The 25,544-nt window shown below is 38.3% G+C and overlaps 1 protein-coding gene across 2 annotated transcripts in view; it reads left to right on the forward strand.

Moving 5' to 3' along the window:
- LOC136863303 (cationic amino acid transporter 2) overlaps positions 1–25,544 on the forward strand; it is a 282,617-nt gene that overhangs the window by 225,113 nt on the left and 31,960 nt on the right. For both annotated transcript variants that reach the window (XM_067139685.2, XM_068225906.1), the window contains 4 exons: positions 5,715–5,873; positions 10,467–10,591; positions 20,050–20,147; positions 24,284–24,526. In XM_067139685.2, the coding sequence (XP_066995786.1) occupies positions 5,715–5,873; positions 10,467–10,591; positions 20,050–20,147; positions 24,284–24,526 (625 nt within the window). The remainder of the gene's footprint in view (positions 1–5,714; positions 5,874–10,466; positions 10,592–20,049; positions 20,148–24,283; positions 24,527–25,544) is intronic.

Consider the following 25,544-nt stretch of genomic DNA (forward strand, 5'->3'; position numbering starts at 1 on the left):
TTGTTGAAGTTGTAAACCATAATTAAAACATGAAGAAGCAGGAATAATTATAATTGGCGATTTCACTGCAAGGGTGGGCGAAAAGAGTCCATTATACGATAGAGAAATGGATGAAATATTCATAGAAGGAAGGAGAAGTAAAGACAAAGAGTGTAACAAAAATGGAGAGAAATTACTGGAAATGTGCGGGATAGAGGAATTGTATATTTTGAATGGGGTGTGGTTGGGGGATGAATCAGGAATCTTAACATAGTTGAGTCTGGAGGGAGTGCTACAGACTTAGTGTTGGCATCTCGGGAGGCTCTAAATTATGTTAAGGACATTCAGGTAAAAAATTGGACTGCGTCTCATCATTTCCCAGTTACTGTTCGATTACTGAGAGACAAAGGCAAACCGGAAGAAAAACATAGTCTTAACTATGTACAGAGAAAATTAGTAAGGTACAGGTGGAGTGAGGAACACAGAGACGAATTTAGGGACTATTATGGGGGGAAAACCTTTGAAATTTTGAAGCTAGGTATTGAGAATATGATAGAGGATAAAAAGCAATAAAAATAGTTGAAAGATCAATAGAAGTAGCTGGTAAAAAATGGTAGTGAGAAAGAGAAGGGAATATAAACAAAACTTATGATATGATGAGTGTGAAGAAAAGAAAAATGAAGTGATGAAGGCATTAAAAATGTACAGAAATGAGGGATCTCAGGATTTACGTGCAGATTTTTGTAAAAAGAGGAAGGAATACAACGATTTAATGAGCAAAAATAAAAGGAACTGGCAGGCCAAAGAGGTAAATTATATAAGTATTGTAACGAAGATGAAACTAAGGAAGTACGGAAAAGAATTAGTACAATATGTAAATAATGTAAAAGCAGCTATCAAGTAAGCATAAGTGATTAGGAGTGGTTAATGTATTTCAAGGGGTTGCTAAGGGGTGAAAGAATTAAAACTGAGACTGGCATACTGTAGGCTACCGTACCCATATCCTGTCTTAAATTCGGCCTAGCTCAGGGTAGAAGCGCATGGTACATCCATATGTGGGCAATAAAATCTCTACATACTAAATTATACTCAAAGGGTCTTACTAATAAAAAGTCCTTATACCGTTGTTTAACACTTGTTTAGTTATACAGTGAATAACCCCTGTATAAGCGTTTTACATTTTTCTTACTAATAAACGAGGTATACGCATTGTATTACTACACAGCACGTATACACTCGTTCCAAGGAGTAGGAATCTCTTCCTGCAGTTCACTGGCGTATTTCGCACGTTCACCGCCTTTATGATCGCTTCTGCTGGTTATCTACGAGCAAAACTTTCCGGAAAGTCGCACAGTAGCACAGCATATCGAAAAGGCAGTGACAACACTAAGTGAGACAGCTGGAAATTCGCTTATACTGATATCAACATTTCTTCAGCTTGCTTGTGTAATGAACGCCAAAAAAAGAAATGGAATGGCTTAAGAAAAGATCAATAGCTCCTAAATGGGATAGTACGGAAAGCGTAAGCAATTGTAATTGAATCGGCGAGTTGAAAAGGGTACACATTCCAAAATCCTTACTTTTCAGGAGAAAGGAAAACCTGTTTTGTAGCTAAACGAAAGGTTAGATCAAAAAAGTTTCTATTAGGCATTTATACATCATATTTCTACGTCTTCAACTACAAAGTATGGAAATCATATTACGTACGGTTTTCAAGTTATACCATTTTTTATGTCAAGGAATATGTCCCTTATACTCAAATTTGAGAAAGATCTAAGATCTTTGTAGAGGCAGATAATGTATAATAAACTCGCAATTTAAAGTCTATTAAGCAGTAACACCTTATTACACAAACATACGCTCAACCATCATTTCTTTTATAGTTATTCAAATTCATTCCGTGAGACAGCTGGAAATTGACTTATATTGATATCAACATTTCTTCAGCTTGCTTGTGTAATGGACGCTAAAAAAGAAATGGAAAAGCTTAAGAAAATATCAAAAGCTCCTAACTGGGGTAGTACGGAAAACGTAAGCAATTGTAATTGAATCGGCGAGTTGAAAAGGGTACACATTCCAAAATCCTTACTTTTCAGGAGAAAGGAAAACCTGTTTTGTAGCTAAACGAAAGATTAGATCAAGAAAGTTTCTATTAGGCATTTATACATCAGATTTCTACGTATTCAGCTACAAAGTATGGAAATCATATTACATATGGTTTTCAAGTTATGCCACTTTTTATCTCGAGGAATATGTCCCCTTGTATACGGTAGGTACTCAATTAAGAAAGATCTTTGTAGGGGCAGATAGTGTATAAAACTCGCAATATCAAAGGTCTATTAAGCTGTAACACATTTTTACACAAAAATACGCCCAACCATCATTTCTTTTATAGTTATTCATTGTCATTCCGTCTCTTTAAAGTGTTTTACTTTACGAAGATGTCTAGCTTCCATAACCTCTGAATGGTGTGCCGTATGTCTTCTATGTTTAAAATATCGTGAAGATCATCAACGTTATCGTCATTCTTTCAACGTGTGTTCAATGTTAAATAGATAAGTCGAATATTTTACAACGATTATATTACTGTCGACAATAAATACCACGAAAATAAACTGCTCACTCGTTTCTTTTTTCCGCTACACGTTGCTATACAACGCTTATACAAGGGTCGTGGACTGTATAAGCAATTCAGTGAATAACTATAACAGATGTATACACAGGAGGCTTATACACGGTTTATTAGTAACGAATTTCGCGTAAATGGTCTATAAACCTTGTATAAAAGTTATACACCGTTTATTAGTAAGACGGAAAGTATATGGACAGGAAATACGTACATATAAAACTAGTAAATGAGAATGCAAATGATTGGGTATGATAGATTTATTAAACTAAAAACTTGAATCAAAGTCATACTAATCAAATAACAAAATCAAACAAATGAATAATTGACCATAATATTGGTCAAAGAAAGTGATACACACATTTACATGAATTGACATATTAACAATAATTTAAAAGATACAAAACAGGCAACAAACCCGAAAAATAAGATCTCAAGTTATATGGAATATAAATGTGTTACGTTACTACTTTGCGTTGACTGCTTAGTTAAGTCCCTAGTTCTTTGCCCATGAGCTGTGAAAATAATATCTGTTACACTAATAATTGGTCTAATTTACATATGTACATTCTGATCACTTGGACACAAATATATATAAAACACTTGTTCAGGACTGCGTCTAAATTACTCATCCAAAGAACAACTGTCAACAATCTGTACAAAAATCTATCTTCAGTGAGAAGATTTGAAGGCTATGAATAAGGAGCAGCAATCCAGAAAGGTGTGAGGCAAGGCTGATGTTTGTCCCTCTCCTTTTCAGTGTTTATATAGAACAAGCAATAAAGGAAATCAAAGAGGAATTTGAAAAAAAAGGAATCACAATCCAGGAGAGGAGATCAAAACTCTGAGATTTGCTGATAATATTTTATCTGAGTTGGCAGAAGATCCGGAGGAATTGCTGAATGGTATGGACGGAGTCTTGGAGAAGGAGTAAAAGATGAAAATAAAGTCCAAAACAAACGTAATGGATTGAAGTCAAATGAAGTCAGGTGATGCAGGAAATATTAGATTAGAAAACGAAGTCTTAAGGAAAGTAGATGAATAGTAGTAAAAATACTAATGATGGCAGAAGTATGGAGGACATAAAATACAGACTAACACAAGCAAGGAAGGCTTATCTTAAGAAAAATTTTCTCACTTCGAACATTGATATATGAATTAGATGTTTTCAAAGACTTTCATGTGGATTGTGGCGTTGTATGGAAGTGAAAGATGGACAATAACTAGCTCAGAAATAAAGAGATTAGAAACTTTTGAAATGTGTTGCAGAAGAATGCTGAAGGTGAGATGGGTAGATAGAATCATGAATGAAGAGATACTGAATCGAAGTGGTAAAAGGAGATTGATTTGGCCATATTTGACAAGAAGAAGAGATAGAATGATAGGACACATCTTACAAGACCCAAGTCTCGTTCAGTTGGTTTTTCAAGGGAAGGGTAGGTGGTAAGAACAGTAGGGGTAGACCAAGGTATGAATATTACAAGCAGATTAGAGCAGGTGTTAGGAAGCCTAAGGCCGCTACCTTCCTAATCCTAGTTTTTCCGAATCCTTGGCAGACCGATGACCTAGATGTTAGGCCCCTTTATACAACAAGCATCAAATCCTTTAGAGGGTGGTTGCCTAGTTGTACTTTCTCTCAAAACAATAATCACCACCACCACCACCACCACCACCAACACCACCACAACCACATCAAATCCTCATCACCAGAAACATTTGATGAGTTAGTGTGACATTAAAACCACTAGCAACAAAATTAGTGAGTTACAGCTCATTACCTCGTAAGGAGTCTGGCTAAATGGTTAGAGTGCTGGCCTTTGGTCACAGGTGTCTCAGGTTTGATTCTCGGCAGGGTCGGGAATTTTAATCATAATTGGTTAATTCCCCTGACACGGGGACTGGGTATATGTGCCGTCTTCATCATAATTTCATTTCACAACACGCAGGTCACCTACGTGCGTCAAATCAAAAGACCTGAACCAGGCCTCTCCGGAGGCCACATGCCATTATCATTACCTCATAAGCAGCAGCCATCATTTTATTTGTTAAAAGCTATTTCAAACATTATTCCATCCAAGTATCAGAGTGTAACCAACATAAAAAACCCAGTACCTTAATAAGGCAGACAATGTTTCAAGGGAGAAGAAATCCTCTTTTTAAGGAGAAACTAGTTCTTTCAACTATTCAGCGTACACAATATGTTGGTACGATCTGTCACAGAAGTAAATACACACTGATTCAACTTTTGGGTTGTCATTCATCTGAAGTTTAATATGAGAATTTCAGTTCTAGACTCCTGTTGCTCCTATAACATCATTCAGTTTTCTATAGTATTGACTCTGTAGAATAATAGCTTCATGATGATCAGGCAGATGTGCATTTACTTCTGTAACAAACGGTGCACGACACTAACTGCTTAGACTAATGGTCCTAAAAGTTCATCTCCACAAATTAAATGAACATTACAGCAATGTACAACTTTTTCACGTGATCGTTTATTCTGTTGCATATTTTTTTTATGACTTGCATGTTATGTGAATCGTGAAGAAACACACTTAATTTCAGCAGGCAATTTGGCTGTGTGGGTCATGTAGTTGTAAGTTTGTATTTAGGAGATTGTGGGTTCACATCCCACTGTTGGCTGTTCTGAAGATGGATTCCCATTTTTATATCATCCAAATAATGGGGCGGTACCTTAATTTCACTCATAACTGCTACTTTCCCAGTCTTAGTCTGTCAGTCTCTCAGTCTAAGTGTCACTGAAAAACTGTATGTGTTAGTGTGTTGTTAAGCAGCTATTTTCACTTTGCTCATAGCAAATGTACTATAGAGAGGAACTGCAAAGACAGAAATGTGGTGGTGGTTCTTTTAAAGGACAAAACAACAAAAACAATGTTTTTATCAGCCCCATATTAATTGTTCAGATATTTGTCAGATCATGAGCTAACTGGGGCTTTGGAGTTAAACTTGCCCTACATCTGTTGATGACCTTGCTATAATTAAAGCCATATCAGTTTTTGTGAGGTACTAACACTGCTTGTGATAAAGATTAACATTATAATAAAGACTAGTCAATCCCATATGATCCTATTTGTTTCTGTCTTTATAGCTGATGTTTCCAACTGGCAGTTGAGTAAGGAAGATATTCCGTCTGATATTGAGAATGCTGGCGAAGGTGGATTTTTGCCATTTGGATTCACAGGTGTCATGGCTGGGGCAGCCAAATGTTTCTATGGTTTTGTGGGTTTTGACTGCGTGGCTACAACAGGTAGGCTATTCTTGCATAATCCTTCATTTTATAAATGGTTAGTTTTGTACAAAGGAAATGAAGATCGACTGAATCAAATGTTCTCCTATTTCTATAAACAAATAACTAGGGCTTACGTAGGAAAGAAAGGATGAAAATTAAATCATCCAGGCATTTTATGAATTATTCATAAAATTAATAGATCAAAAGACCTTATCACTGTAATATTGGTCAAAATGTAAGAAAGAAATAGTACCTATCCCTCATTTAACTAGGTTTAGTTTACCCCATTGATCACATAACTTTTAAACATATTGTTGTACCGTACCAGAGATTTCTCTTATATCCCTGAAAGTTTGTATCATCATCACAGATATTTATAAGCTATAAATTTCATTTTTATTCTGTATTGAAGTGCAATTATAAGAAATAAATTGTTAAGAGGGTCCTTCTTTTCAATACAATATATCAAGTAAATGATATTACATTAGTCTTGGGACTAGTTTCAACCACTTAGTGGCCATCTTCAGCCAAATAAGAATTAAACGGATTATGTGATAACTAAAACATATGTATACCAGACAAGGACAATGTTGCAGGAATAATTACAACATTAAAATATAACTTAATAACAAAAATTATGGTTATGATCTTGTCATAATATGATGTCTTTAAGTTGACTTAGGACCTCAGACAAAGAAGTAAATCTTGAAATGATAGCCATAATTAGGAATGAATAAACATACAGAAAAGAAATTTAAAAGGAGAAAAATTATTTATGAGTCTCACCTCTATTGTGAAATGTAGCGTACCTATATCTAATGTCTGATGCAAAACAAGCACTGACTTGCTGGAGGAAGCATGCAATTACATTCCTACTTACATTCCTGCTACCTACAACAAGCCACTCTCTTGGAATGACTCGGTTGGCAAAAAGGGGTCTGGTGTCTAAGGAAGTGTTCCTTTCACCCAGCATGGATTTAAAGTTATAACAGTTTGTAACAGTCAGGGTTTGTGTTCCTTGAAAAAGTTCATGCTGCTGATACTATGCAAATAAAACAATAAGTTTGCAGGGATAGAGCTTTATCCAGAACAAGTGTTTTTGAGTGGCAAAGGATTTGCAGTGAGAAATCCTTCATGATGAAAATCAGAGAGAGAAAATCAAGGTAGGCATCAACACGATTGATGCCATGTTGCAAGGAGATTGACTAATGATACTAAAGATTATGGACATAATGAATATCTAGTATAGGTCATCTAAAGATATAATCCACAATGTTTTGGACTACAGACAAACTGCAGCAAAATGGATTCCAAGTCTGCTTAATGAGGAGTAGACCTACATGCTTCATTCTGTAGAATTTTATATTCACTGTGTAATGGACATTAAAGCGTTTGCATATTCAGTAGCGGCGAATGGGAATTAGAAGTGGGGGGGACAAAAAAATATGTACAGACAACAGACAAAATCATAACTTAATCTACAAAGTCACGATGCATAACACACTGTATATTCATGAATAATGGCACAGAACTCGTGAACCCTTCACCTGTAATCCAAGAGGAACACTACAAAAATTCACTATATACCACCATTACAGACAACCAAATACAACATTCGCTTAGCTCTGTGTTTATGCTGGGCAACCTAAATATTTTGCTACGACTATCGGAAAACATACTGTACACATGCCTTCAATGAATTGCTCAAAAAAAATTTTTGCTAGGGGCTTTACGTCGCACCGACACAGATAGGTCTTATGGCGACGATGGGATAGGAAAGGCCTAGGAGTTGGAAGGAAGCAGCCGTGGCCTTAATTAAGGTACAGCCCCAGCATTTGCCTGGTGTGAAAATAGGAAACCACGGAAAACCATCTTCAGGGCTGCCGATAGTGGGATTCGAACCTACTATCTCCCGGATGCAAGCTCACAGCCCCGCGCCTCTACGCGCACGGCCAACTCGCCCGGTGCTCAAAAAAAAAAAACTTTAAACATGCCAAAATCCAAAAATAAAATGTATTCTTTTATGTTACAATTGATTTCATAAACTGGCTCTATTTTTATTAGCAAGATGATGTGCAAGTGGCTATACTGTTAACTTGTTGATATTTTAATTGTAGTCTCCAGTGTGTGGCACTGAACACTTAAAGTGTCAAGTATTAAAACTAACAGGCCCTACCTAAGCTAGCTGGCCTGTCACCGTAAACTGTTGTCGGGGGAGGGGCGACAGCCAACAGCCATGCCTCCCACCCAGGACAAGGAAGCTTCAAGTGCATGTGTCATCCAAGCGACTTTCGCACCGGCAAGGAAACCCAGCTCGTTGGAGAAGCTGAACTACGGTAGTGCGAGCGGATCATTGAGACAGCTGTACTTGGCTTAGATATTAGCAGTTTTTCAAACTTTATAAAAAGCATTCTAAGAAATAATAAGAAAATGTAAATACAAAGTTATTTACCCAAGCAGTGCTGGGGTAGATGGGGTTCAGTGCATGCCACTGCTTGATAGTGATTATGAATGCATTCATAGATGTTAGAAAACACTGAGCAACAAAGCTCGGTGGGAATGAGCGAATATTAATAGCATCGACAATCCGATTGGGATTGTTACTGTGGTCCACATCCTTATGGAGTGTGTGGACCTGGCCGATCTGTGCCATAGTCTTAAGCTCCCGAGTACCATCTCCCTCATCCTACAAGATGATGAGCTGTCAGCAGATATAAATGTATTATTTCCTATTAGTCTTTATATTATTGTTTACTATGTTTCATTCTATTGACTCTGTTTTTGTTTGTGTTTGTATATTTTAATGTGCATTTTTAAATGTTAATTTGCATGATACATGTTAGACTCATTGAGAGAATGGTCAGTGTTGAAGCCTTCGGTTCAGAGGGTTCCGGGTTCGATTCCCGGCATGTGATTAATTCTTCTGACCTGAGGACTGGGTGTTTGTGTCCATCCCAACACTTTCTCTTCATGTTCAGGCAACATACTACACTATCAACCACCACAGAAACACACAATAATGATTACATCCCTGCATATAGGGTTGGCATCAGGGAGGGCATCCGGCCATAAAACTGGGCCAAATATACATTCGCGACACAGTTTGCACCCACGAACCCACAGATGTGGGAAACATGGTAGAAAACGAAGAAGAAGAAGTAGAAGAAGAAGAAGAATTTTCATGGTATATATGTTATTGCATTTTAAGGCAATATCTTATTCTACCATAATCTATATTTTCTATCATTTCATCGGAAAATAAGGCATTGCGAATTAGATCCACTGATTATTTTAAACTTGCAATCACTTTTCATAATCATTTGTTTTAAATTTTAGTCAGTGGATATATATTAAAATTTTAATTATCACATGTTGTCCACCTCGTACCATTAGGGGCCGATGACCTAGATGTTAGGACTCTTTAAACAAGCATAATCATAATCATCGTCAATCTGACAGACTATGATTTCTCTTTTAAGTGACCTAGAGTCTAGATCATAGGCCCCAGACAATTGATGAGCTACTTTGAGGTTGTATGCCTTGTTGAACATCTGATGATTTCATTGTGGACTAAGGCTTCACTGGAGCCTCTTAAGAAGTATGAAATCATTATGTAAAACGACAACATTGGTGGTATATCTCACCCCTTGTGGCACACACAACCCATTAAGAACATGGCCTGCAAAGGTTATTGCTACCCAGCTGAATGGTCTGATTATACTGTAGTGTCACATGGTCAGCGTGTCAACATCTTAATGCATATTATTTAACTTCTATGACCAAGTAGGTTCCTCATACCACACAGTTACTTTGTTGGTCTTGTTAGTCTGACTGAGCCCTGTTCTGGCCATTGTTTCAAGATTAAAATCCTTGGATGAGCCATGAGTAGAATATAGGGCCTTCACATAAGATGCAGGCATGTTTCTTCTACACCAGGAGACTGGCACAACATATGTGTAGTATTAACTTTGCTGAACACTACCACCAAAGAATGGGAGTCCATGAGATGTTTAAATGATGTCTGGGATCCCAAGGGTATGTTTTTGCTGGAGACCTTTCGCTAATGTAAAAGCAGGCGAAGCTCCTTTGGAAGGATGCTCCACAAAGCTTTCTTGGGCCAGTTTAACAGAATACTTCTTGAGTATGGCTTTGGAGGAAGTATTCCAGGAAAGACTGGCTTATTGTTAGAAAAGTGGGAAAATGACTTGGTGCATTGAAGTATGAGAATTAATGGCTGGTTGTGACATTGCCACAGTTGTATTGGAAATGAGGATATTTGGGGAAGAGGTATGGTAGCGGGCCATTATGATAATGCTAAGCTTCTATCTACAGGATGGATGATGGAAATTGGCTTAGTTTTTAGTCATTTTCAGGCTTTGGACTCTAAAAGTGAAGAGATTACAATGTGGAGAAAGAAAAGAAACTGCAGACTTGACGAATCCAATAAGAGATGTTTGAAGAAAATGTGTAGAGAATTGTTTGCAAAGAATATGGGAGATAGGGTGCTCAGAGGATTTTGCACTACAGTGAATGAATATTTAAAAAATATACATGTGTGATTGTCATACTGAATATAAATCTGATTTTTTTTCTGGTATGATTTCATTGTAGGAGAGGAAGCAAAAAATCCCCAGCGCTCAATTCCACTTGCTATTGTTGCATCATTAATAATTATATTCCTTTCATACTTTGGAATTTCGACAGTGTTAACCATGATGTGGCCATATTACTTACAGGTGAGCATACTTCTTGTTAACACATGCTTAAAAATCTTTGTTTTGGAAAACAACTTTCAATACATAAAACATTATCTTTTGTGTTATAATGCAAGCCATTTTCAATCAATCACTACTGATCTCCATTTAAGGCAGTCGACTTATAATTTATTATTGTGAGGTTCTTCAGTCTGTGTAAACTAATTTAATATAACATACATTTAGAAAATATCTTAAAAAAGAAATGATTTAATAGCATATTATACCAGAAAAAAGATTCCAGGTAATGAAGAACCTTACAGTTATAAAATAAATAAAATTTGTTTTGAAAAGAGGGCATAAATTAATTTCATGACCTTGCATAATTTGTTGTACATGTGATAGTATACCTAAAAGTAACATGAAGGCCAACTGCTTCATTGTTTTGTGAAAAGATATGTCATTACTAACTCAAGTAAGCCTGGAATGTGTCATATGGAAGCAATGAGTTAGCAGCAGTTCAACATTCCTGAACAATTCTAGATGCTTAAGCAAGTAGAGGGGTATGTGCTAAATTATAGCATGTGCATATGTTTCACCAGTAAACAGGGCTGCCCAAATGTAATTCTTGACTTCCCATACAGTTATTCTACTATATTTGTCGGGATTCTGCTTTTGACTTAGGAATCTTTCAGTTAAAATAGGACATTGATTATTTTAGCAAAATCCATAAACCTACTACGCTGGCATAGCAGGTGAAGAGGTGATACTCTCATGTGGTGCGTCCCAGGTGCACGATCGGGGGGAGGGGTCCTAATCGGCTTGCCGGCAGACTTGAGGGAAATAAAATACCTCTCGTGGAGCAAACACACAACCCCCTGTGGGTGGGGTCGCAGATGAAGAATACACCCACGGTATCTCCTGTCTGTCGTAAAAGGCAACTAAAAGGGGCGACCAAGGGATGATCAAATTAGAACCATGAATCTACTTGTAATTAGTACCATCACGCGGGAAACACCATGGGTCGCTTGTACTTGTGCGTAGTACCACTATGTTAGGTACCAAGTAGGTTTGTGATTAGTAGCAAGAGAGTGCGTTGCCGGCTTCTACAGTACCTCTGATTAGTACCACTTTAGGAACGACACCATGGGTGAGCAACACCATGGTTCTGGGCTGCCTATGATTAGTACCCACTATATGAGGAACACCACGGGATAGTACGGGTCCCAGTGGTTAGTACATGTATGTGATGAACACCATATGTTTGCCTTGTCTGTAAATGGCACCGCAATGTGTGAAACACCATAGGTCTGTATTCCTTCTGTGAATTTCATTACCTGTGAGTAGTGCCATACTGTGCGGAATGCCGCAAATCTACGCTACTTTTGATTAGTACTGCAACATGACAAATACCATGGTTCTACTTTCCTAGTGATAAGTACCATTATGAGGGGCTGATGACTTAGATTTTGGACCCCTTTAAACTAAAAGCATCATCAATTCAGTATTATGCTACAGATGCAGTCCTTTGGTCAGTAATACTATTGGTTCACGTCAGTTTCTGTGCATGTGAGGCTTTGCGGGTTAGATCCACTGATTGTTTTAAATTTATATCCATCCATTCATTCTTTGTCCTCAAGTTTTGAATTCTGATCAATGGAGGATTTTGGATTTTTAATTTGTCATTCCACTTCGTCTCATTTCGTACCATTAGGGGCCAATGATCTAGATGTTAGGCCCCTTTCAACAACAAACATCATCATCATTTTAGCAAAATTTCAAGGTAGGTAGGTTTCAATAAGAGTTCATTGTTAGTTCCATTGTTAGAACTTAATATACTTTTTTTTTTTTTTAAATGCTATTTGTTTGGGGCATCGACCTATAGAGATCTTTTGCCCCTACTTGCACTATGTGATATGAACCTGCATGTAATTGGAATGGAGGAAGTGTAGAGTGTTGAATGTGAGGAAAGGAATGTTAAGGACGACAAAAACACCCAGTCCCCAGGCAAGGGATATTAATCATTTACAATTTAAAACCTCTGACCCAGCCGGGAATCGAACCTGGGACCGCCAGGTGACAGGCGGACACCGTGCCCCCTACACTGCGGGGTCGGACAATTAATATACTAGTATCATTCTATTATTTTTCAACTAGGCCAAATACCAGGTGATGAAATATCAAATTGTTCTAAAGTAAATGGGAATATCCATGGCAGGCTCATGGTTTACAACACTCCCAACCCTTAGTAGAAACATACTTTAGCAATTGATAAGCATTTCAGCCTTTGAGAGTCATTTTGGCTGTTTATTTGCTATGGATAAGGTGAAAATTACTCTGAGTTAGCACAAAGTATTTGAGTGAAACCATCGCCCACTTAGAGAATAAACTATAGTACCTGATGGAAAATTTCCTTTATTGCCAAAATTCAACTTTGAGGGATGGGCAGTATTTTCAAAAAGAGGAAGTTATGCATAAAGAAGGCACAACATTTTCAGCATTGTCTGTAATAAAAATAAGGTTCAGGCTAAAATTGACTTATTTCTTTAAATTCCTAGGTGGAACATAGGGCCTTGACGAAATTTCTCCAACTTGTTCTATCTGCTGCCAATGCTTTTGCCTCCCTCCATGTCTTGTTGACTCCAGCAATCTCCCTGTCTATGGTTCTCTTTCAGTTAACCTCGGTCTGCCTTGCCTGTGACTACCTTGTGGATTCCAGCTCAATGCCTGCCTTGTGATACTTTCTTGTGCTCTTCTCAGGGTGTGTCCAATCCATCTCCATTTTCTTCTCATTATCTGTTGCTGTATGGGACTTTGACTTGTGGCCTCCCAAAGGTCTTTGTTTGAGATAGTCTTTGGCCATCATATTCTCACAATGTACCTCAAACAATGATTTATAAAAGTCTGTAACCTAGTGGTAATGTCTTTGGTCACTGTCCAGGTCTCACTTCCATACAGTAACACATATTTAACACTTGAGTTTAATATCCTTAGCTTCATTTTTGTGCAAATGTGAGGGGATTTCCATATTGGATGTAACATTGCAAAAACTCCTTTGGCTTTATTTATACAACTCACTAAATCTCCAAAAGCACCTCCATCCTGGCTTACCATGCTTCCTAAGTAAACCATTCCTTCAAGAGTCAAGCTAGAATTGTTACAATGATTTATGCACCCTTCCTTAGTCTTTTTTAAAATGTATTTTTAAGCCTACTTTTTAGCTTCTTTTGAGTCCTGCAGTTTGATTTCCACGCCCCAAAAACAATCAGCAAGAAGACGGAGATCATCTGCATAATCCAGTTCTACACAATAAATATACCTTTGATATTTAAAATCAGCCTTGTCAACATTTAGTTATTTAATTGATTATTTGATATTACCCCATTAATAATTAAATAATTAAATAATTAAATAAGTATTGACAAGGCTGGTTTTAAATACCAAAGGTGTATTTATTGGAGAGGCAGTGTACTATTGTTGCAGGTCGAACTTTGGTTCTTATTCATACAGTAGTTATCCTGGGTGATACAGGGGCCTATTCCATTACACTGCTGTTGCTTTCTTTGTGAGTAAGACACCCACTCCACTTGAATGCTGATCATTTGCTTCTCTTCCGAAGACACCACCCCTTTTGTCCTCACCTCTCCATAGTCTGTCCATATTGTTTCCCTCAACCAAAGTATCTCCAGTTTATACCTTTTCATTTCTGCCATTACTTCTCTGTCTGCTAGTTTCAAACATAGTTTTCACATTCTAGAATCTAATTCTTGTCCTGTATTTCATTGCAAAAGTTGTCTCCATAAAATCCAGCTGGCATAAATTTAATCTGGTTTCTGTAACGAGTTTGCTGTAGGTGTGCAAGTTATTAGCCTGCAGCACCCAATTGCAGTGAAGGGGCTGCCTCTTGTCTGCACTAGACTGCAGAATTTTTCTGTAGGGGTTATCTCCTTTAGCCTTTAAAGATCCATCTTTACCACAAGACAGTGTTTTCTTTTTTGTTTATCCCAAGAAGAAGGGCTGCCTCCTCCACCAGCTTTGCCATACCAAAGGACTCCTTCTCCACCATTGCTGCCGTCGAGGTCTTCACCAGAGCCCCACTATCCATCACTTTTCAGGGTTCCTGTAGGGCCTTCACAGCTACCATAGCTGTCATGGGGCATACGCAGTCCCTGCTGTACATTACCTCTACAGGAAATCCCCTACTTCATGTCATTGCCCACCTCCCACTATGTGGAAGAGGGGTTGGCCTTCTGGGAGGCATAGGCTAAAATTAATTTCATCAAATAAAATATTTTGGTGGCATTATTAAATTCCTCCTTTACAAAAAATGAAAAAGCTTAACTAAGTTTGTATACTACAGGATGACACCTCAAACTGTATTAGTCATACTTGCATGCACAGGGTGTCTTAGCCAATTGGTATCTAATGTTTCACCAAGGCAGCTGTGGTTCAAATCCCAGCCAATAAATGTAGGATTTTTGAAATGGAAAATCAAATCCCAGTGGTTTGGATTCCATATAAAACTTGGGGTCAAGTGGCTATGATCGTGATGTCAACAATCAACATAAAACTACAAGCTTGCTTGCTTATACCTGCAGTACATGCAGAATGGCAGCAAACGAGTGTACTCCAGCTGACGAACACCGAGCATGCATCTATAGCAAAAACAGTAATCTGCCCAGTTGCCCAGTTGTACTTCCTCTTAAAACAATTATCACCACCATCATCTGCTATGAATTAATCAAACAGAAATAACAAAATTAATAAAACCATATCATAGCGAGTGCTGGAAATACTTGTCACTCTGCAGAGAATTTGGCTGCTGATATTTTCCAAATTTTACTGGCATATTTCAGTTCTTCCAAAGTGAATGGGTTACACTTGAAACATTCAAACTAATCCATCAATAAAAGACTCAGGGTATTAAATATGGGAAATAAGCTACACTTATTATTCTGTCTCTGAAATGAAAATACAGTGGAACCTCGATATCTTGAATCACCTTGGGAGCTAAATTTTATTTCGAGTTATTGAAATTTTGAGATATAGTTGAATCATATGTATCTACAGGCTTATACTGAATACAATATTTTTTACAGTATTTAAAAATATACTAACAAACACGTATTTTACAGCATCTTTTTAATTATGGCCCTTATTAAGGTAACTTTTTAGAAGATAGCATACAGTACATACAGTAGTGAAACAAGAAACATACCTCTGTTAACACCTTTTCTGTTTTTTCCTGTTAACCTTCTATTCTTCCACATAATTTTCAATGGCATTGCCATGAGAAACACTGTCATTTATATTCGATTGACTCTGTATGTCGGTTCGAAACCACGCAGCCAAGATTCGTAAATGGAGCTTGTCATCCATGACTTCCGGGGTTGCTTTCATATGTGACTGGTAATGAATTCACAGCTGAAAAAAAAGGCTTCGCTGATTTTCCAATCACTAGAAGTTTGTTTTGTGGTTACGGTCATATTAGCTCCCAGCATCACTGTAACCCGTTCTTTACTTGTTAACTGTTCCTCACAAACTACAAATGCTGTATTGCACAGTCAGTGTTGTACAAAATTCGAGTTAGAGTTTTTTTTTTCTTCGAGGGAGGAAACTTTTGCTTCAAGATATCGAGAAATTAGTGTAACTGAATTTAGAGCAATAGAGAAATAAATACACGTGAAGAATAGGACAAACGACCGGGAAATTGAAGTTACTTCGAGATAGTGAAAATTTGAGTAATGGAGGTTCGAGATATCGAAGTTTGATTGTATTGTCATTCCATGCCATTTCTCCACTGACAGTATTATGTTCAGATGTGTCGGTGGACAGATGGCGTGTAAATATATTAGTAGATAAATAAATTTGAGTGGAGCTTTTAAAAGTAGGAAAGATCAAAATATGAAAATAAAGTTGGAATTCAAACGGGCAAATTGGAGCAAATATCCATTTATAGGAAGAGTAATTAGGGATTGGAATAATTTACCAAGGGAGATCTTTGATAAATTTCCAACTTCTTTGATATCATTTAAGAAAAGAATAGGTAAACAACTGATAGGGAATTTGCCACTTGGTGACGGCACTAAATGAAGATCAGTGGCCGGGCTGAGTGGCTCAGACGGTTGAGGCGCTGGCCTTCTAACCATAAGTTGGCAAGTTTGATCCTGGCTCAGTCAGGTGGTATTTGAAGGTACACAAATAAGTCAGCCTCATGTTGGTAGATTTACTGGCATGTAAAAGAACTCCTGCAGGACTAAATTCTGGTACTTTTGCATCTCCAAAAACTGTAAAAGTAGATAGTGGGATGTAAAGCAAATAACATTATTGTTGAAGATCAGTGTGATTTATTTTATATTTTATATTTTATATTTTTTATTTTATATTTTTTATTTTTTATTTTTTATGTTATGTTATTTTTCTTCTTGTCTGTTTCACCCTATTTGGGGTACGATAGATCAATCAATGGTTAGTGAGTCGTGTTTTCCTGTCCTCCCAGTACTTTTTCATTCTTTCAGATCTTGCCTTCCTCTCTTCTTCAGAAATTCTGTATAGTTGCTTGGGCTTCACCCTGTCCTGAAACTTCATTTTATCTTTGGTTATTTTCTTTGCAGATCCATCTACAAGCATCTCTTCTGTAATTTGGAATTCTCGTAGGTCCTTCTCAGTTTCCTTAAACCAGTTCGGATTGGTTTTCTTATTACGGAAATAGTCGAAGATTCTTTTAGTTATCCTTTTTGGATCCCTTCTTAGGATGTGGCCATAGAAGTCAATTCTCCTTTTCCTTATTGTGTCGGAAATCCTTTCTGATTTCCTATGCAGAGTTTCATTGCGGATGTGTGAAAGTTCGTTATTATGAAATTTGGAGCCTAGAATTTTTCGTAGTATTTTCCTTTCCTTTATCTCTAACTTTTCCATTGGACCATGCACAGTTATAGACAGTTTCTGCAGCATACAGGGCTTCAGGCTTGACTACTGTATTATAATGCCTGATCTTGGAATTCCAGGAGAGGGATTTTTTGTTATAGGTGTCTTTCGTAAGCTGGAAGGCTGTTTCTATTTTGGTTTGCCGAGATTCTATTGCTTTCTTCTCAAGACCATTCCAACTGATCCATTCACCAAGGTATTTGAAATCTGTAACGATCTCTATTTTTTGTTCCCCCACTTTCAAATATTTTGGAGGGTTCTTAATGTTGGTTATTATTTTGGTCTTTCCAAAGGCGATTTTGAGACCTATCTTCTCTGCTTGCTTCAGCAGTTTGAAGGACTGCTCCTTGGCTTTCTCCCACGTCTCAGCTAGTAAGGCCATGTCGTCTGCGAAAGCTAAACATTTGATCTTGATACCCTTGTTTACCGATCCCAATCGAATTCCACCACTAGTTGTCTTATCCCATTCTCTGACTACCTTCTCCAAGGCACAATTGAACAGTATGGGGGACAGTCTGTCACCCTGTCAGACACCAGTTTTGATCTCAAAAGGAGCCGACAATTCTCCCATGAATTTGACTTTGGAAAATGTATTGGTGAGAGTTTCCCTGATTAGGTTTGTTGTTTTGTTGTCTAGACCGAATTCTTTCATTACAGAAAGGAGACTTTCCCGGTCTAGTGAGTCATACGCCTTTTGGAAGTCAATAAAGGTGATGACACATGTTTTTGCCCTAGATTTCTGGTATGCGATGAGATTTTTAAGGTTCAGGTTTTGTTCCGGACAGGGTCTCCTCTTTCTGAATCCCGCTTGATATTCACCCAACTGATGATCTAACTGTGGTTCTGTCCTATTAAGTAAGGCCTTTGAGAATATCTTATATGAAATATCCAAAAGTGATATGCCTCTATAGTTGTTGGGGTTCATTTTATCCCCCTTCTTGTGGATCGGGTGGATGAGGGCCATCTTCCATTCTTCTGGAATTCTTTCTTTGACCCAGATTTCTTCAAAAACTTTTTGTAGGGATTCTATTGCTTCCTTGTTGGCATTCTTCCAAAGTTCGGCTGTGATCTGGTTTTCTCCCGATGCTTTGTTGTTTTTAAGGCTCGAAATGATCTTTTCTAGTTCCTCAAAGATTGGCGGCTGTGAGTCAGGATTGGTATTTGTTGGGACATTAAATGTCATTTGTTCTACTGGCTTTTCACAATTGAGATTTTCAAAATAGTCAGTTAGTATCCTGCAGTTATCAGTGTTGTTATGTGCTATATTTCCATTCTTGTCCCGTAACTGTATAGTCGGTGGCTTGTACTTCGTTGTTCTCTGTTTAAAGATTTTGTAGAAACTTCTTGTCTTGTTTTTGGTGAAGTCGTCATCTATTTGAACAAGCATCTGGTTTTCGTAAGCCTTTTTAATTGTTTTGAATTTTTTATTGACCATCTTTCTGATATTCAAGATATTTTGTCTATTGCTTTCCGTTCGTTGAGACTGCCATTTGTGCTATGCTTCCTTCCTTTGTTTCATTAGATCGTCACATTCTTCCGAACACCAAGCATGTTTTTTGACTTTTGTTATAGGGGCAAATTTTTCGGCTTTTGATAATAAGTTCTGTTTTATTTGATCCCAATTTTGTTTGTGTATATCCTTTGTTGCAAGATGGTATTCTTTTGAATTTAAAATTTTCTCTGGGTCATATTGTTTGCTTGTGTGTTTAAGGACCTTGTCTCTCCTTCTGGGGATGATTTTGATCTTTATCTTCGACATGTAATGGTCCGAGTCTAAATTAGCTCCACTGAGGACTTTGACATTTTGTATTTCCCTATTGAACTTCCGTCTAATAGCCACATGGTCCAGTTGAAATTCACCCAAGTTAGGATTTGGTGAGATCCACGTTTTTTGTTTTCTAGGAAGCTTTTTAAAAGCTGTGGATTTCAGTATCATACCATGGGCTTGGCACAACTCTAAAAGTCTGACACCATTTTCATTGGTCCTGTTATGTGCTGGGTATTTCCCGACTACATGTCGATACTTTTTTCTCTCCTTCCCTATCTGGGCGTTGAATTCTCCCATTAGTATGATGTGTTTTTCAGGTATCCTTTGGATGACATCGTCCAACTGATCCCAAAAGAGTTCCACTTTCTCCTTGTTCTTTCTGTTGTCCTCATTTACAGGGGCATGGGCATTCATAATAGTGTATATTCTATTGGTAGATTTGAAAACCAAAGTTGATAGTCTTTCAGATTGGGACTCAAACTGGACTATGGAATCCAGGACATTCTAGTTTGTTTTGTTTTTTTGTTTTGTTTTTGTTTTTGTTTTTGTTTTCACAGTTTTAAAGTAAATATTGTGTTCACATAATTTTGCAGAAATAAATGGAGCTTACTAATTGAGATAAGTTACAGTTTAAAATTTACCTCACTTCAGGAACATTATCTTTCCTAGGTAATAAAATGTGCAAGAATAAGATATTTTTAGCAACAGTAATGAAAGTCTCCAGAAGCAATGAAATTGTTGTAATTCATTGAGAATTGTTATTAATATTAGACATAAAAGATAACTATTTGTTTTCTGTTTCCAGGATGACAAGGCTCCATTACCTTATGTATTCACAATGGTAGGCTGGCCTGTCATTATGTGGATTGTTAGAGTTGGCGCCATATTTGCCTTATGTACAAGGTATTGAGACTATTATATCTTCTATGAAATGTTGAAAATCACAATTATGTAGCTGACCTCTTCAAAAAAATGTAAACTCAAATCATAGTACTGTACAGAGTGGAAGGTAACTGATGCACCAAATTAACACAAGTAACAGATCTTTGAAGAGGATCACAATGCCACAAGTTTCAGGTCTGTAGCTTGTACTGTTATACTATACTATCGCAATGAAATCAGTGATGTAAAGGGTTAATGGCTCAAAACATTAGACAATGTAGTGTACAAATGCTAAGAATAAGTGTCAGAACAAATACTTATTGGTACTTATTGGTTATTTGTCCTGTATCTCGATGCATTTGGTAGTAAAAATTTGAAAGTTATGGTGGCAAAGAACATGTGGCAATGCAGCTACGATGAAGCGAATGGTGCACAAGGTTGGCAGCCTCACTGGGAGAGGAGGAGCAACATATAACAGTGTTTACAACTCAGACATGGTTAGTGTGTAGCTGGTGAACACATTCCACTTAGCCATTGCAGAGATCACATCGGGGGAATATTTGGATATGATTTTAATTTATGGAAGAGTAGGACAGAATGCTTGTGCAGCTGCAGAGATGTACGCTAAAAGATTTCCATAAAGAATGGCTCCATATCGGCATACAATGATTATAGCAGCTGTAGAGGGAATAGGTGATATTGGAAAGGTCATGCCCTGGCATGAAGCTGTTGGGCCTAGAGGTGATCTTTGTGCCAAGGACTGCACTTTTGAACTTACTGCAGAGAACTCATTGGACCATTCTATGAACATTACAGGAAGACCGGCAACATCCGTACCATCTGCAGCATGTTCAGCATCTCTCACAGAGAGATTATGTACCATGCATGGCCTTCTGTGAACGGGTCCATCGGTAACCCGAAGACTTTGTGAATCATATTTTGTTTGGACAAGGCCTCGTTTATACGGAATGGCATCTTGAATTTTCATAACACTCGCGTGTGGTTGGAGAATAATCCCTACGCTAGGTGACGTTTCCACCACCATGTTCAGTTCTCCATTAATGTTTGGACAGGGATGTTGGGTGGTGGTGGCTGTGGCGGCGGCACCACCACCACCAGTTCTAACATGATGGAGCACTCCCACACATTACTAGTGCAGTGCGCCGCCACCAGGACACCACCTATCCCCAGAGATGGAGTGGGCATTTGGGCCTATCAGCTGGCCAGAGAGAAGACTTGATCTAGACCTCTTAGATTACTTCTTTTGGGGTACATTAAATCTAAGCGAGAACTTTGCAAGAGCTCTAGGAATGTCTTGCAAGCTGTACAGGACATCATTCAAAACCACAAGGTATTCACCTCTGAAGGTGCCAAGCATGTATTACTACCAATGGAAGACATTTTGAACACCTGCTTTAACAATATGCATAGTTTCCCATGACTGATCCCATCAAGTGTGTTGCTTTCTATATGGTATACAAACTGCCTGCCATTGTGTTCTCATTTATTCTATTAAAAAGATAAACTACTCTTAGAGTTTTACGTGACCTTTACTTTTCTGATTATAAGCCATGGGACATCCATTTTTATGTGGAATCGGACACATAGGACTTGATATAGATGTTGATTCCCGTAGGGAAGCTGAAATATTTGTCCCGAATGAGTAAATTTATAATCATCATCATCATCATCATCATCATTAATGTGCCACTCAAGTCACCGGGGTGTGGTTCAAATTTATAATAATATAATAAATAATAATAATGATAATAATGTCCAATAACGGACCAACTACTGTATATCGGTATCTCATAGGACTTGATGATATAGATGTTGATTCCCATAGGGAATCTGAAATATTTGTCCTGAATGAGCAAATTTATAATATCAATATAAATGGTCCGTTATTGGACATTACAAATTTTCCAGCTAGCTCATTCTTGGTTGCCAGCGTTTCGCCCTCGTGTGCTAGGGTGGGCTCGTCAGTTGGTACCTAGCACACCTACCAATACGCTGGCTAGTGCATACCGTGGAGGCCACTGCGTAGGCTAACTGGAGCCACCGGCAGTGCCAATGCACTAAGAGACTTTGTCTCATCACTAAAAATTTGATGCCTGCTTGGCCATCAGATGATATAGATGTTGATTCCCATAGGGAATCTGAAATATTTGTCCTGAATGAGCAAATTTATAATACCAATATAAATGGTCCGTTATTGGACATTATAAATTTTCCAGCTAGCTCATTCTTGGTTGCCAGCGTTTCGCCCTCATGTGCTAGGGTGGGCTCGTCAGTTGGTACCTAGCACACGAGGGCGAAACGCTGGCAACCAAGAATGAGCTAGCTGGAAAATTTATAATGTCCAATAACGGACCATTTATATTGGTATTATAAATTTGCTCATTCAGGACAAATATTTCAGATTCCCTATGGGAATCAACATCTATATCATCTGATGGCCAAGCAGGCATCAAATTTTTAGTGATGAGACAAAGTCTCTTAGTGCATTGGCACTACCGGTGGCTCCAGTTAGCCTACGCAGTGGCCTCCACGGTATGCACTAGCCAGCGTATTGGTAGGTGTGCTAGGTACCAACTGACGAGCCCACCCTAGCACACGAGGGCGAAACGCTGGCAACCAAGAATGAGCTAGCTGGAAAATTTATAATGTCCAATAACGGACCATTTATATTGGTATTATTCTCATAGGACTTGACGTTTCCCTTTGTAAATCACACGTACATTGGCTGGGAATCAAACCCAGTCTGCCATGGTGAGAAGCGAGCAGCAGTGCCACTGGGACTGTTTCTATTATACACCACTTTATTCCATTTTTCCTGTGAGGTGAGGGATTGTAGTTGACTGGCAGAGTTTTACAGCCAGATGCCTTTCTTAATGCAAGTCATTAGAGGAGAATTGCTGCGTGTTAATGTGGTGGTGGTGGTGGTGGTGGTGATGGTGGTGAGTGTCATATCCTGTTGTGCGCTGACTACAAGTGTTGAAGATGACAGAAATATCCGGTCCCCAAGCCATAGGAATGCATATGTTAATGTAATAATCACTGGCCTGGATGTGAATCGAACCTGGGGCCTCAAGGATGCTATCCATTCAGCTATGCAGCTGGACAGTTGTGTTCTTAAAAACATTTAAGCTCTTCAGGCTTTTTCAATCGTGAAATTACCAGCGTTTTGCCCCAGTGTAGCAGTGGGTTTCATAAGTTGAATTGCTACACCTTTCCAAGACGCTGGCGACTAGTGCACCACTGAGACGCCACTACAAGCCTTCTATGTAGGACAATGCAGTGACAGTGCACTAAGGGAAGCATGTGCCTCCACTTATATAAATGCCTGCCTTTGTCCTTTAATGGGCTGGCCAACTCTAACAGCATGACATATTTGTCAGCAGCACCTATTCCAGTGAGTTTGCTGCAATCAGATAGTGAGTGGTTTGAATCACACTACTGGCCATCTTGAACATAGTGTTCTGCAGTTTTTCAGTTTTGCCTTCAGGATACAAATAAGGGGCAGGAATCAATCAGTGGAATAGGGCAAATTATGCACAGTCTCATATTGTTGATTAGTTAACAAATTTTCGTTAAGTTTGTTAAGTGTAAAACATGAAGTTACGCTCTGTACTGTCACAAAACTTGGTCAATGCACTAGTGCTAGTCATTCCACTGAAAAAAAAATACACATGTTCTTGATGGCAGCAAATGCTCAACCTGGAAGATAAAATAGCACGTTGCAGCTGGTTTAAACACTTGAATGCATACCCTGGTAGTCTCATCAGTTGCTACCACCACCAGCTGGTGCGTTGCAATTCTTGCAGTTCATAAAACATTACTTTCCTCAAAAACAGTGCAAGGTACTTGCGACATTGTGATCCGCTCCCCAAGATCTATTGCTTGTTATTTTGGTGCATCAGTTACCTTCCACCCTGTGTATAACTTACTAGCTGGTACAGTCACAGTTTACTAATTGGATCTCTTACTTTTGAAGTTAGTTTACTCAGTTTTTTTTTTTTTTGCTTATGAAATAAAAGAAAATTTCTATGTGTAGTTTTAAGTTGATCATTTTCCACAAACATGCATCTGATGTGGCAATACTGTCATAAAAGCAAATGTGTACTTCATGATGAGTTATTGGTGAATTGTTGCAGCATGCTGGGGGCTATGTTTCCTCTACCTCGAGTTTTATATGCCATGTCAACTGATGGCCTTCTCTTCCGTTTCTTGGCTCGAGTAAATCCCCGGACTCATACTCCTGTTACTGCGACTCTTATATCAGGCTTTTTTGCTGGCATTATGGCTACCATTTTTGATTTGAATCAGCTTATTGATATGATGTCTATTGGAACTCTGCTGGCCTACACAATTGTGGCAGTTTGTGTCCTTATCCTAAGGTAAGTGTTTACAAGTTATTTGTACCATCATATTCACAAACATATTACTCAAAACTGTTTGTGTGTTTTATTCAGTAGTAAAATAGGCAGTGTTTTGGTTGTATATAAAGGGTGATACTGAGTTGTACATTCCATTAATCCATTTCTGAGAATTAACAATACTTTGTCATTAAAACTGTATTTATTTGCATATTTAACATACGTTAACTGTCAAAGAATATCTGTAATCAAACTGTTTGAAGACATAGTATGAATTTTGTATCAAACAGGATGGCCATGTGTGATGTGTGAATTAAATTGTATTTATTTTACTTCATATTATATATATTACACCCATCTAATCATAGTGTGCCAAAGTAAAGACTAGTCTCCACGAACCTACTACGCTGGTGTAGCAGGGGGAGAGGTGATACTCCCATGTGGCGCATCCCAGGTGGCGGATATGGGGGTCCTAACCGGTTTGCCGGCGGACTTGAGGGAAATAAAATACCTCTCGCAGACCAAACACACAATCCCCTGTGGGTGGGGGATACAGACAAAGAATACACCCATGGTATTCCCTGCCTGTTGTAAGAGGCAACTAAAAGGGGTGACCAAGGGATGATTATATTAGAACCATGAAACTCCTTGTGATTAGTACCACCACGCGGGGAACACCATGGGTTGCTTTTACTTGGGTGTAGTATCACTGTGTTGGGTACCAAATAGGTTTGTGATTAGTACCAAATGAGAGCGCAACGGCTTTTACAGTACCTGTGATTAGTATTACTATATGAGCGACGCCACGGGATGACGGAACCCATGGTTCTGGCTTGCCTATGCTTAGTATCCACTATATGAGGAACACCATGGGATAGTCCGAGTCCCTGTGGTTAGTCAACTTAGGTGATTTGCGTTGCCTGTCAGTGGTGCCGCAATGTGCGAAACACCGTAGGTCTGTAATACATGTGCGAATTTCATTGCCTGTGAGTAGTACCATAATGTGTGGAATACCGCGAGTCTGTGCTACTCTTGATTA

Source organism: Anabrus simplex, chromosome 2 (assembly GCF_040414725.1).
Source record: "Anabrus simplex isolate iqAnaSimp1 chromosome 2, ASM4041472v1, whole genome shotgun sequence".
NCBI lineage: Eukaryota > Metazoa > Arthropoda > Insecta > Orthoptera > Tettigoniidae > Anabrus > Anabrus simplex.